Here is a 13,681-nt window from a genome sequence, read left to right as displayed (position 1 = left end):
TTTCGAACCTATCATCTCCGTGGGACAATAAAATCAATAGGAGGAGAGGACTGGTAGAAGATGGGCGCGCTATCATCTATACACTGTAATAAGTCGCACTAACTATCCACGTCAACCCCGCCGGATTGCAGCACGGTCTAACACGGGAGCCGAAACTATGCGGCGCAACGACCTCCCAGCTGCGAGACTCTAGCTATAGCATCCTTTCCGACTGCTGGAATCATGATTGCAATGAATGTCACAGACTCACAGTATAGTACTATTCTCTGCTGCCAGACTTCGACGACAGGAGAGAGGACGTGGGAGAGTTGCAAGAGTGTACAACTATAGAGTATAGACCTCTCTCTCGAGTATTGGTAGTCAATAACTAGTTTGCCATTGTCTTGCGAGCTTCTTCCTCGGGGGGCAAGACACTGCCAGCAGAGATACAAGTCCCACGACAAAGAAGGTCGACAATTCTTTTGTGAAATCATCTGCTTCTCCTCGAGAGAAAAGAGGAAGAAAAATAAAAAAGGAAGATGGCCTATACCCCTCTGAAAAAAAAAAAAAGATTTAGCCTAGGCTTAATAGTGTATATACCGTACGGAGGATATTCTTGTATGAAATTATTAGATGCCGTCTGCTTACAAGTCCGACCAGCTAGGGACTTACCTCCCACCGTCCCATCATCCAAAGAATGAGAAATCATTATCGGGCGGTGAGTCTTTGGCAAACATCAATCATACATGTTCTTGTCCTATAGATGTATACACATGCAGCCGACCAAGAGACATGAAATGTGGGAACCACGACCTGTTGTAGATCGCGGTCTAATGACTTCCGAAAATCTCGTGATGGACGTGTTCCATACATACACAAAAACACCCGACCACCACTCCTGATCCTGTCAAAGAATTGTAGCCGAAATAATTCTATTTCATTTGCCAAGTACTAGACACGACGAAACGAATGTCTATTACTGGTGGATGATGACTTTGGTTGAAATCGTCAATTCACCAAAGTTGTAAACACGAACTGGGTCTCAGTGGCGGCTAAGCATTGGCTTCTCTTGTGACACAGCACGCCTTCTAAAAATGCGCTTATACACAGAGCTCTGCTGAAATGCACAATATCTTTTCTTTTTTTTCTTCTTCTTTTTCAAACAGGACCCAGGTCCCCCCCTATACCTTTGCTGGGCATGATAGGGTCATAGGCTAGCTCGTTGACTCCAATCCCATCGTCGAACATTCCTAGCAGCTGTTATTGCAATCATTGGAAGGGCTTCACAGTGGCCATTTGGTGCGCCTATTATTACAGCAGTATTGGAACACGCTTTTTCAGTCTAAAGAATATTGTTCCAGCAGCAGCAGCCGAGAAGAAGAAGAAGCCTTCCATAAAAAAGGATACAGACCTGACAAGATCACAGTGAAGAAGTGCTGTTCCACATCTCGTTTTACACGGTTCCAAGGCAATGTTCGACTCACCGGGTGGCAGCAGTGACTCTTTTTTCTCTTTTTCTTTTTCTCTCTTGGAAGAGTGTGGAATGGCAGCATCAGGGGGCTGAAGCCTCTCTCTCCATATAGGCGCGCATATATTGCCAGACGTTTTATGGCCGAATTGCTTTGGTGACACTATGCACACTCACAGCCCAAAAAGAAAAGAAAAGAAAAGAAAAGAAAAGCCTGGACGTTTTACAATGGGCTGGCCCAGCGCTCAGGCCTTCCGCTGCGACTCCGTTACGCGTATTTTCCGCCCGCGCATCCACGCGCGTCACGGACAGTCAAACAACACAAGGGCTCGGCTTTCCGTTATTACTCATTGATGCCGGATTGCTGCTGCTGCTGCCCCTGATCCAGCCAATGGTAAACTAGTTAAAGCGCAACCTGCAGAAGCTGCTGTGCACTTAAAAATCTTTGACTTTTTCTTTTTTAAATGACAGCAGCCACCGTTTAGAGCTCTCATCATCGCGAATGTATCGGTTATTTGCTATGGTGCATAGGATATTTCCGTTTCAACTAGAGATTTAACGGTCAAGTATTCTTTGAATATTTCTGTCGTTTTCTGCTCTAAGACGAATTGCCTAAATCAGTTCGGCTTTTTTTTTTCAACTTAAAAAGCATTTGACTTTGTATATTGACGGTGGCTACATAAAGATTAACTCGAAGCCAGTTAAAGCAGGAAGACTATATAACTTGAATCGATATTTTTTTTTATGGCAGAGAATAAAAATTCGACTAATTCGATCAAATGGAATTTTGGTTTTTTAAAAGAAAGAAAAGACAAAAAATACAGAAAACAGGGAGAATGTTATGGCGGAAGTGGCTATCATTAAGGCTGTCAGGTGGGAGGAGTGTGAACAATGGTCATCAACCAATCGGGAGAGTTGGCTGCCCGCAAAGTACACACACAAAGCGCCGCTCTCTATACACTTTGCTACACACACACTCGAAAAAAATAAAAGGGAAACAAGTTTTCAAAATATATCCAAGTTGAAACAACAGAACTACACTACCTGAGGATTACCACTTCATTCACTGGTGGCGGCCCCAAGTGAAAGGCGGGAACTGCTCTGACCATCACCGCCGCTATCCTAATTCTTTTCCTTGGTTTTGCTTCCCACCTCCCAGTTCAGCAATTGCACATCCCGTCTCTATTTTGGTATTTGATTATCACTCGAAATTCAAATCCGGCACCTCCTGCTTCTTCTCATCGCCAACTCGATTGTATATTTAGAGACTTGGGATTTTCGTTGAGAGGACAAGACTCCAGAGAGAGAGAGGGTCCAGCAGAAATTGATGGAAAAAAAAAATGTAAAATTGTGCCCAAAGTATATCATCATTCTCCATCGCCAATGTATATAGACGAAGGATTTGTTTTCAGTCTATTTTTTCGAACCCTCGAGATCGTTTTTATTGCATCTCTGGAGACTCTCTGAAACATTTTGGGTTTGCAAAGAGTTGAAACTCCTCCCCGTTTCCCAGCGCTGATGTGCCTAGATGGTCACATTGACTGCGCACACACATATGCCTGCCTATGTGTGAGCGGAGACTTGAGAGACGATCTGTCATGGAACATTGCGGTTTCCCTTCCTCCCCACACGTCAAACAAGTCTGCTAGTCGTTTGGCACTTTTCGTATATACACACACACACACACACGTATATAGACTCGTCGTTCTCCGCACAGGAAGTCGACCATAAATATATATAAAGAACAATACCATTCGGGGCTGTGCGCGACAGGGCTCTGCTCCATTTCTCCATTTCGCTGCCCTCGGCTAATTAGTAGGCGGTTGTATTTCATTATATCCACACACAGTCAACTGTGCAAATGGGTCGCTAGCTAAAAAAAAAGAAAATTCATTCATGTTCATCTCGCTGAATGTATGGAGTGTGTTTTTCTAACACTGTGCTGCTGTTTTGTCAAAACTTAATTTAAGCCTTTTTAGCCGTGCCAAAAACGAAAGGGTTCTTTGACTCTTTCTATGACTTCCAATTCTAATGCGTCGGTTGAGACTCGAACATGGGTCAAGTTCAGGAAACCTTATTTACTTATTTAGAGTCTACTGAATCTCAACCACTTGTTTTGTTGTACGATGCTGGCCAACGTACACATTTATTTCTATCATTCCGGTTATAATTCCGGAGTATATACATGCGTCCAAGCCGATGAAGGGATATCTAGCAACCTGGCAGCAACTGATTTAAATGAATATATGATTGAAGAATCATCTGCCAAACGGCCTAGATAGTTTATATTGTTGCCAACTTGTGAATTGTTTGAAAGAGAAAAAATAGGCACATCCATCTTGGAGAAACGCCAGATCATCAATGAATATTTTTTGGCCCTTTTGAGAATTCTCAGTGCCGAGTACCAAAAGCCCCAAAAAGGAAATTTGTAAGAAATGTAGTGATTTTTTTTTCTGATGGTTCAATCGAACTTTTGGGGGTTTGAAGGCGATGGCACAAAGAAGGGCAAAGGAACAACGACATTGAATGAAAAGAGCAAGAGAGGGCTAACAGCCGAGTGTACAAAAAAAAAAGGCAAAGGTTCTCCTAACATCAATCAACTCGGGGGGGACTTTGAAACCTCGTTAACCAACCTGCCGCCAAAGCCATTCAACACGTTGGCTCCTTGGTGCTTCTTGTTGCTGCTCCTGCTTCCATTCATCTGGATTTTCTCTCTTATTTTTTCCAGGTCCCTTTCTTGGCAACTTTACTACATTTCCATCAGCATTCGACTCTCTCGTTTTCACGGGTTAAACTCTAAACTGCCGTGGCTTTTTCAAAATCACACAACGACGATAACATGTATTTGAATTCTATCCTTTTTTGAAGCATTTCATTCAAACTCAACGCATATAAGATCATGTCTTTCTGACAAAATACCCTTTTTTTCCCCCTGGCAGCATTACGAGATCACTGTGTGTGTATATTCCTTAGCCTGGCACTAGAGTTGTAATAAAAATAACAGCTCTTTTATATTATGGTCCCCTCCACACTCTCTCGGTGTTAACATTATAAAGACTTGACGAACCGCTTAAAATCTCTCCAACCTGTCGGGCACAAGAAGGTCGCAAAGGCTTAAATAAGACATGGGGAGACGAGTTGGTACTTTTGCCGTTCGTTTTGATTCACAACTTACCTTTTACGAATTCGAACCCGAAACGCTCTCGAGTTTAATTCAAATGAATCAGGTGTTTCTGAATGAATTTGCCAAGACATTTCAATCGATTGATCTCTTTAAATTGACATTTTCTATTGAAATAAAAAGAAAAGAATTGAATTGCTAATATTGCACAACTGCGATTGAAAAAAAAAAAAATAATAAAATAAAATAAAAGACGGCGGTAATTTTGAATTGCGTTTGAATTTACCTAGAGAGGTTCCTTATAGACCAAGTTATTATACCGTAGGAGACTCAATCCCTCGATAGGCTCGAAATTCTTTTTATACGATACTTCACAGTGTGTAATTCATGCCAGAGGACAGGACAATGGAAACCGACATTGGCCGGTCAGAATGCGATAAAAACAAAACAAAGCGCTATATTAAAAAGGAAGATGAAGAAACAACAGTCTCACGGACGGGTATAGGATCAACGTAAAAAAATAAAGGTGCATTCGCACACAATGAGGTTCTTATCCAGACTCTTTTCAGGTGGTTATTTGATTCGGTTGTATTCGATAAACAGCAGGTCATAATCCTCGGATTGTAAACCAAGAATGTTGTTTTCTCAGCTATGGTTTTTCTTTCTTTCTTTCTTTCTTTTCCTCAATGAGCTTGTTCAAAGATGGGAACACGAATAATGGATATAGAAAGCTGGATGAGATTCGATTATATCGGTAAATCACCCACCGCCTGCTGTTTGGCTGTCTTCGACTGTCTTGAAGGAATTTCGCGCACGTTACAACTTACTTCATCTTTTTCCTTTCAGCATCCATAGGATGCATGCCCTGGGCAGTCTTCACATTTCCAGGTGGTGGGACCGTGAGATATTCTGGATTTGACTTGGGTCGCTATAAAACATAATTTGCTGGCCACTGCGATGTACCTATTAAGCGTCTAAAGAAATGCGGCAAGAGAGTAGCGATGATCGTTGAGAATCGGAAGAGGCTGAGCCAATCAACCGCTCATCGTGGGGCCGGTCTGCATGTGTGGCCACACAGGTGGGTGTTCCTCAACGATTGCTTAAGAGACGACCAAATTATATCAAGGCACTTTTGAAAGGGGGGAAACATATTGGGATAAAACTGCAGCGATCATCATCACCACCTTCACACACACAGCTTTAACACTATTACAAATGCTATGAACACACCACTGAGGAGAGAATGGTGCAGTTGGCCGTAACCATCTGGCACTCATTCAAACACACAGTGAGCGCAACTTGCAAGCTCCAAATGCCTATCGTCTAAATGCGTGTAACCCGTTTTTTCTTTCTTTCTTTCCATTTAATTGAGATGCCAACCAGGTTTTGTGGAGTAGTCAGACTGTTACGTTGAAGAAGTTAAATAATTTAGAACAATCGACTTTCTACTTTCTAATATGTTTGACTTTTCTCCTTTTTTCCCCCTGTGAAATTAATAAAGCGGCAGGAAGATTATTATGTCACATGTGACGTTGTTATGCAGAACAGGTGCAGCGCTTAAGATGCAGATGATGATTGCGTACACAGATGTGCGTGATCTACATATAAAACTGTAATACTGTAGCCGACTTCGCACAGAATCATAGGGAAATCAATGTGACATGCATTTGTTTTTTCTCGCCATTTCCAGCCTGGTTGGTGAGTTTTAACTTAGATAAATGTTAACCAAGATGTTGTTGTTCCCTACCAAATGACATCAGAATATAAAAGCAAATTTGACTTAATCTTGATTTGCGTTATAAATGCCCACGTATAGTATAATAAACCATACAATAGCATTCCGACCATGGATTTTGTCTAGATGAAAATCTTTTACGTAACAAAATAGTGGACTAGCTAATTCTTGTAGAGGGAAGTTGACTTATTTGTAGCCTCCCCTGTTACAGTTTGTCACTTTTGTCAGTGTGAGCCATAACCTGATCACCGGAAACCTTATACAAATCAAATGAAGTAGAAGTACTCGGCTATTTTCAAATGACAAGTGTCACAAAACCTGCACGAAACCTTGACTATGCGTTGTTAATGTGTATGTTGGTTGGATTCAAGAATCAAGATACAACGCCATACCAGCAAAAGACTCGAAGGAATACATCTAAATTCGTGAGCCTCATGAATAGTTGATTGCGATCTAACATTTGAAGGTGTATTGAAGCTGACCAACAGTAGGAAATCATTAGCTATTCAGGCTTTGTTGAGCTTAGGTTGTGGAGATCGCGGATCTGTTTTTTTTGTCTGGTTTCCGTTATGGTAATATCTTATATATACAGGGAAAAAAGTCCTTGGGAAAAGATCTAAACTACAACAACATAGGCCCTACTATTTGTGTCACCTTTACGGCTTTACCCGTCTTGTTTGTCACTCGCTCTTTTTCTATGCGCTTTCATTATTACCATATTACTGATATATATTTGGTTTGAATTTGAGCAATCTTACACATACTACCTATAGGCCTAGTTAATAAAGTTTTAAGCGATGGTAATACTGATTAATAAATAATAGACTAGCAGTTGTGAGGAGAATTTTCAATATGATAATATGTGTTATGTAGAGTTGTATACTTCTAAATTCAAAAAAGTTTGCTTTTTAACTATTAAAATATGTTCAACGCCATCTAGGGGTCACATTTGAAGTGCAATGTAAAAGGATGGCTACCGCTACCCTGCAATTCTTTTTTCCCCCGTTATTTATTTCATTTTTCAGCAGTGAAGTGGCTATACTTTTCCATCATCTCGTTGTGTTGTTTCTTGTTTGGCCGATTGCTTGCTGCGCTGAAATCGTAAGTTGTAGTGAATTGTGTGTAATGTGGTGAGTGATGTAAAATGTTTTAAACACTTTGGGTTGCACAATTCACGTTTTGTATGTGTCATCTTATCTGTGTCTTTGTTAAATAGTTAAGTTAAAATCTATTGCACTTCACGTGGGGGTACTAGAATGTTGGAACCAAAGATAAATACCAACTCTTTATCACAAGCAAATGTTAATCAAGATTCAAGACTTTTTTTATACTAAAAAAAAACTGTCCAGAATTAGTAGGAATCTTAAATTAAAATGTAGCTTAAAGGATTTAATTAGGATTCTGGAATGTTTTATTTAAATAGAATATAAAACCTATAAATATAAAATTCTTTAAAAGTTTTACTTCATATTATTTATTTCCTACGGGAACCTCGCACACCGGAACGGGATGCCAACATGAACCTCAATTTTTAGGACACGGATCCTAAAAGTCTACCACCGTCCGTTTTTTAAATCAACCGTATTCGACCAATTGTCAAATACTCGAGAGTCTCGAGTTGAGGCAGTTTGCGCTGACCAACGTGGCCAGCATCATTTACTCGTGGAGCGCACACTAAACATTTCGAAAGACCCGACTCAGGGTATGGAATTAGCTTTGATATTCTTTTTTTTTTTTTTTGCTTCTGTAAACCTGTGGCGTAAAAATTAAATTTTACTTTTATCATTTTCAGTTCGAATGAATTGCAAATTATCGCGGCTTACCTCAAGCTATTGCCACCCCCCTCCCCCCCCCCCCCCCCCCAGACAATTCGGATGAGAAAAACATTTCCTTATGGAGCTCTTGGTGAGTGAAAAATATTTTGGAAATACCAGTGTAATTCAGGAGAATGTACAGTTTTTTTTTGTTTTAATATGTACACATACAACCTTACAATTTTTTTTATTGCAGATATCCCGTCATGAAGAGCACGCTTCCCAACTTATAGGCACTAGCTGAAATGCCTTTGTACCATACTGAGGACATCCACTGGAATGAAAACATCGTGCTGGCCATAGTTTTCCGTTGAGGGCTGTCTTGACTAACTCAAACTCAACTTTTGCCTGCTACGTAACTTCCAACAGTTTCGACTGGAGACCGAGGATTCCGTTTATCGCATGAAGCCGTGGAAGGGCTAACACGGAAACGTGTTGTCGGATGGGCCCAGGAAGTCTCAGACCATCAATTCCTTCTGCGTGCGTCTGAAATGGGAAGTCTGAATGGGAGAACGTGTGCGTTGCATGCTTTCTTCTCACGTTCCAGCCACCTGGCTCACCCGGAACACACTTTAACTTCAGGTATTTTGTTCTAAAGCTTAGTTTTCGAAGTTGCAACTAACGTTTGCCAATCGATATAGTGAGCCATTGGTTCCTCAAGTTGATTTTTTCTTCGTCCAAGGCTGTGAGATCGCCTTGGAAGAATATTAAACAAGGACCAGATCTCAGACCGAAAATTCCAAGAGGACAGAACCTTCCGCGTTTGGTATGTTTAAAATGAGCTTGTTGGTATTTTTAATCAGACAGTGTATTAACTTCTTTTATGAATAATAAAGGTTGTACTGCAATCAATACAAGATGGATATAGATCGCGTCTCGCATAATAGAGAAGGAGTGAACGATTTTTTCAACATTATGTTTCGACGTAAATTAAAGGAGAACAACTTCAAAGCAGTGCTGGAAACATCCTAGACTTGAACACGGATTCTTGACTACGATGACCCAGGAGCGGCCCACTACTCCAAAATGACTAATCAAATTCCAGTATTGGATTTCAACGACACATTCTTAGTTTACTTAGACTATACTTGTATGAAAGAAAGCTTTTCAGAACCCGCATAACGGAGAAATTTAAAAAATTTGCATAATTCACGGACATTAAAATTGTCCAATACAATTTTCGGGTAAAAAACTTCTCCTACAATCCTAAGAATTTGCAACTATGTTGGGACGGATTGGTGCAAGTATGCAAACATTCGTACAATTATCATATCTTCTCCTATCTAGCTCATTCTATATTGGCTATAAAATTTTCCTATCTTGAATATTAGCTACAACTGTGATGTTTCAAGGTAAACGTACCTTGCCTATCTTTCCTTCTGAAAACTACCGACTTAAAAAAGAATATAACTGTTGGAAAATTTAAAATGGCAAAAAACTGAAACGAAGTAAATAGATAGCAAAATATGCATTTTTTCCAAGTAGATTTTATTGAAAAATCAGGTCATCTCTTTTTTAATTTTTAAAAGCTATGTACTTATGTAGAACTTTCCGGGTCCATGTAAAGTTCTTGGTTGCGTCGTTTAAATTTCTTTACGGTAGTAGGTACATCTTGATCAGCTACTTTAGCACTTGAATCGTTTTCATCCAAATTCCCGCCTAAGGGAGCTTCCTTTTCCGCAGTGTGTGGTTCTTCCTCATGTGTTTCATTTTGCGGCTGCGGTAAACTCATTTTACTTCTCTTCAGCGGTTTGGTATCGACAAAGAATATACCATTGTCCTCCCCAGCTACCTCCTCAGTATGGTCAGCTGTCTCTTCTTCTTCATCGTCATCTTCAAGAGCAATTTCGTCTGGATTAACTACGGGAGCAGTGAGGATAATCGGTTTCCCAATCAATTTTTCGAGGGGATCGTCGATACCAAGCTTTTCGCAAAATTGTGTAGTTTGAGGATTCAATTGCGGTTGTGCTTGCTGAGCGTTTCTGTTGTAATTTGGTCGAGGCTTAAATGGTTCAGCAGTTAAGGAAAAATTTGACGGAATTTTGTAGTCGTTGTCAAAGATGGTTTTCACTTGTTCTATTTCTTCTTCGTTTGGATTAAAGTTCCATCTAACATAGAAAAAGGTCAGCATCCATAAAAATAAAAATTAATGCTTTTGTTTCACCTTTCAGTGCATCCAGGACCTCCACTCGGCATGTACTGAGTAGTTGGACGAACACTCATTAAATGGTTAGTTGACCGAAGAATTGCTAACCAATGCGGATCATAACACAACTCCAAATTTTGGGTGGAATCATGTGGAATTTCCACCAACTTTAAGATATGCCCAACAGTTAAATTGTTTGATTTTTTGAGAATATTCTGAATTAAATCTTACTTCAAGGTACTGACGTCTTGGAAGACACTTATCAAGTGCTAGAAATTGAGTTGATTGTTTTTCATTATGTTGGATTGTAGCAGCAAACCTACAATGAAGGTGGGCAGCAAACCAATGTTTAGGCTTCAATTCATGAAGTAATGTTTCTCCAGCTTGACTTCCCAATACATTTTGGGCTATCTCATCACTGGAAGGGGAAAGAAAGAAATTTGTAAGTTGAATTGTGTTTTGAAACAATTAGGAAACACTATTTCAAACCGAAAGAATGGTTTCCAATGCAGAAGTTCTCTGGTATCTGCATAATTGTAGACACCACGAGGCCAATCATGTGAAATAAAAATATCTATTTCTTCTTTTAACTGAAAATCAAAAGACTTTTAATTTTTAATCTTTAAAACAGTCAAAATGTAATTACCTGTTTCAATCGAAATACTTCAAGACTACGAACATGATAGGCTGATCTCATAGTGCTGTTTGTGTAGGGAGGTTTTTCAAAATGTCCTTTCAAGTAATCATGTCCTTTAAAGATGCCTGATATTCCTGCTATTCTGATGCCACCAAACTTGACTACACCAGCATAGCCAAGATAATATATATTTGGAGCAACCCAGCCTCCATATGCAAGTTCTTGTAGATAGTTTGATGCTTCATGATTGCCTCCAATGAAAATAGTTAAAATTGGTGCTTTCAATTCACCATTATAATACCTGATATTAAAAAAAAAACAGTAACAATTACAATAAACTCTTATTTGTCTAATACAATTATAAATAAATACTTGTAGAATGTACAGATATGACGGAATTTGTCAGGTACTGCCATGCATTGTAAGTCACTTTCGTTTCGAACAGCTTGAAAATCTCCACAACAGATGAGCAAATCAACTTTGACATTTCTTTGCCTCGCCAAATTCTCGACAGACCGGTAAATTTGATCAAGTTCACCATGAGCGCACCCTTCAACAGCAATAATCATGTTTTATACTGTCTTTAACTTGATATTTTAATATAAATGTCAAATGCTGTTTCAAAGTTGATAACTTGCTTAGTTGCTTTCAACACAAACCCAATATTTTGAAGTTGTTTACAGTTTTACTGGAAGCCGAATCATCCGTGGCTATTGTCGTCTGCTTAACACCTAGCGGCAAAAACACAGCCATTTTCTGACTTTTATAATTTTTTTAAATTTTGTTGACAAATTTAAATACTTCAGTTTAGAAAAATATTTATATTACAAGATAAAAAGATACAGATGCACAAAACCTTTGATAAAACTTTAGTTTGAAAAGTTAATTTCCTGTTAAGAAATGTATTCGGAAATGAGTTGCAACATCGCACATGGCGTCACTTAGATATCCCTAGAATTGTCAACTACAAACGTGCAAAAACATTTGTTCAAGTTTTAATTGCATCTTTTCCCGAATTCAATTACGTGTTAAGGTTTAAAAAGCCAACAAGAAAATGGTGAAGTTGACGGCTGAGGTCATTCACTTGAGTCACCAGTACACGAATGCCATCAAAGAAAGAGAACTAGATTTAAGAGGTATGTAACCGGCGTTCAGCTTCAATCTCATTCAGTCAGTTAGTAAAGTTCAAAAGTTTTTTGTGTTGGCCTTGAAAAAAGTGATTTAATTGTAAAAATATTTTGTGAAAATACAGCTATTTTTTGTCATAATTTTAGGTTACAAGATTCCTGTAATTGAAAACCTAGGAGCAACTTTAGTAAGTAAATTTTTAGTGTAATCGTGCTGAACAGTTACTGGAGTGTTTTCTTTTTTCAGGATCAGTTTGACACAATAGATTTTTCAGATAATGACATAAGGAAACTGGATGGTTTTCCCTTGCTGAAACGAATTAAAAGTCTTCTCCTAAACAACAACAGAATCTTGTAAGTTTTTTTTTTGATTATTCACAAATTTAATTTCATGCAAATGATTCTTTAAAATCTGTAGACGCATTGCTGATGGATTAGGTGAAGTCATTCCAAACCTCGAAACCCTTGTCCTGACAAATAATCATCTGCAAGAGTTGGGCGACCTTGACCCATTAGCAGAATTCTCTAAACTCACCTATTTAAGTCTACTGAGCAATCCTGTTGCAAATAAGCAACATTATCGTTCATATGTGATAAACAAGTTGCCAAGCCTGAGGGTGTTGGATTTTCGTAAAGTAAAACTTAAGGTAATAATGTTCTACCTGACTTCAGGAATTTTCCTCCTTATTCATGTAAAACTTGATTTGAAGGAGAGAGAAGCCGCCCGAGACCTATTCAAATCAAAGAAAGGAAAAGTATTGGCGAAAGAAATCGCCCAGAAAAGCAAGTTTCTTTCAGCTGAAGCGGGAAATAAGGCACCGATAGGTAAAAACACAAATGTTTTGTTTTGTTAGCCTAAGAAATGTTATTAAATTATTTTGTGTAGGTGGTGCATCTGCGGAGGAGGCTCGTGCAATCAGAGAAGCTGTTGCTAATGCCTCCACCTTGGAGGAGGTAGAACGTCTAAACCAAATGTTGAGGGCAGGAGTCGTACCTGGAAAAGCCACCCAAGGTTCCAGCAAAAACGGAAATGCAAATGGTAAATTCACATCCTGTCTTCAACTTCCTTGTTTCGTTTGTTAAAACTTTTGAATTGTTGTAGGTGAAGATATGGAGGAGGAAGAAGATGAACCCATGGAGAAATGACAATGCCATCACGGGTAAAAATTAATTTGTATCAAGCTGTTAATGTGAATGTGGGACTACACTTTGATAATAAAAATATCGCTACCCTAGAGTAAATAAGGTAGCAGAAAGATATTTTTGAAATTACAAATTGCCCGTCTAATTTGTGTCACAGTTAAAAGACCGAGAAGCGATTAAATTTTGGTCATTTTAACAAAACTGTGTTGTGAAAAATGCCTAGCGAAACCAATTTTCAGTCATAGAATTAGATATGCTACATAGTGTGTATAACTGTATATCCTACGTGTATTCGGAAGAGGCTCATCTGCCATTTGCGGAATGAGTCATGCATAGAAGGCGGATGTGGGGGTGTGCGTTATTTTCAGCCGGACATGACGGGTTAGGAGTAGCTTGGAAACTGTAGACGATCTAATTTAGAGCGTTTCTTGTCCTTTCATTAACGAGCGTGCCCGTGCGTAAGTTTCGTTGTTTTGAGTAAGATTTTTGGCGCCCACTCCCATTTTTCCCG

At 39.2% G+C, this 13,681-nt stretch overlaps 3 protein-coding genes and 1 long non-coding RNA gene across 4 annotated transcripts in view; 2 read left to right on the top strand and 2 right to left on the bottom strand.

Moving 5' to 3' along the window:
• Positions 1-13,681, bottom strand: part of LOC124310854 (tyrosine-protein phosphatase 99A-like) — a 691,797-nt gene that overhangs the window by 452,505 nt on the left and 225,611 nt on the right. The window lies entirely within an intron of this gene.
• LOC124311621 lies at positions 8,607-9,013 on the top strand. The gene is made up of 3 exons (XR_006910023.1): positions 8,607-8,699; positions 8,759-8,883; positions 8,954-9,013. It is a non-coding gene; the product is annotated as an uncharacterized LOC124311621 (long non-coding RNA).
• Positions 9,636-11,629, bottom strand: LOC124311141 (lariat debranching enzyme B-like). Its single transcript, XM_046775469.1, has 6 exons — positions 11,273-11,629; positions 10,910-11,201; positions 10,753-10,853; positions 10,495-10,681; positions 10,282-10,430; positions 9,636-10,225 (listed from the first exon to the last, which is right to left on the bottom strand). The coding sequence occupies exons 1-6, from the start codon at positions 11,467-11,469 to the stop codon at positions 9,655-9,657; spliced, it is 1,497 nt and encodes a 498-aa protein (XP_046631425.1). The 5' UTR covers positions 11,470-11,629; the 3' UTR covers positions 9,636-9,654.
• Positions 11,819-13,299, top strand: LOC124311370 (U2 small nuclear ribonucleoprotein A'-like). The gene is made up of 7 exons (XM_046775842.1): positions 11,819-12,036; positions 12,175-12,215; positions 12,275-12,381; positions 12,446-12,674; positions 12,738-12,852; positions 12,914-13,066; positions 13,130-13,299. Exons 1-7 carry the CDS (start codon positions 11,955-11,957, stop codon positions 13,171-13,173), a joined length of 771 nt encoding a protein of 256 aa, XP_046631798.1. The 5' UTR covers positions 11,819-11,954; the 3' UTR covers positions 13,174-13,299.

The sequence above is a fragment of the Daphnia pulicaria genome, chromosome 8, assembly GCF_021234035.1.
Source record: "Daphnia pulicaria isolate SC F1-1A chromosome 8, SC_F0-13Bv2, whole genome shotgun sequence".
NCBI classification, from domain to species: domain Eukaryota; kingdom Metazoa; phylum Arthropoda; class Branchiopoda; order Diplostraca; family Daphniidae; genus Daphnia; species Daphnia pulicaria.
The sequence above is the reverse complement of the archived record's forward strand: the minus strand, read 5'-3'. Positions and strand labels throughout refer to the sequence as shown.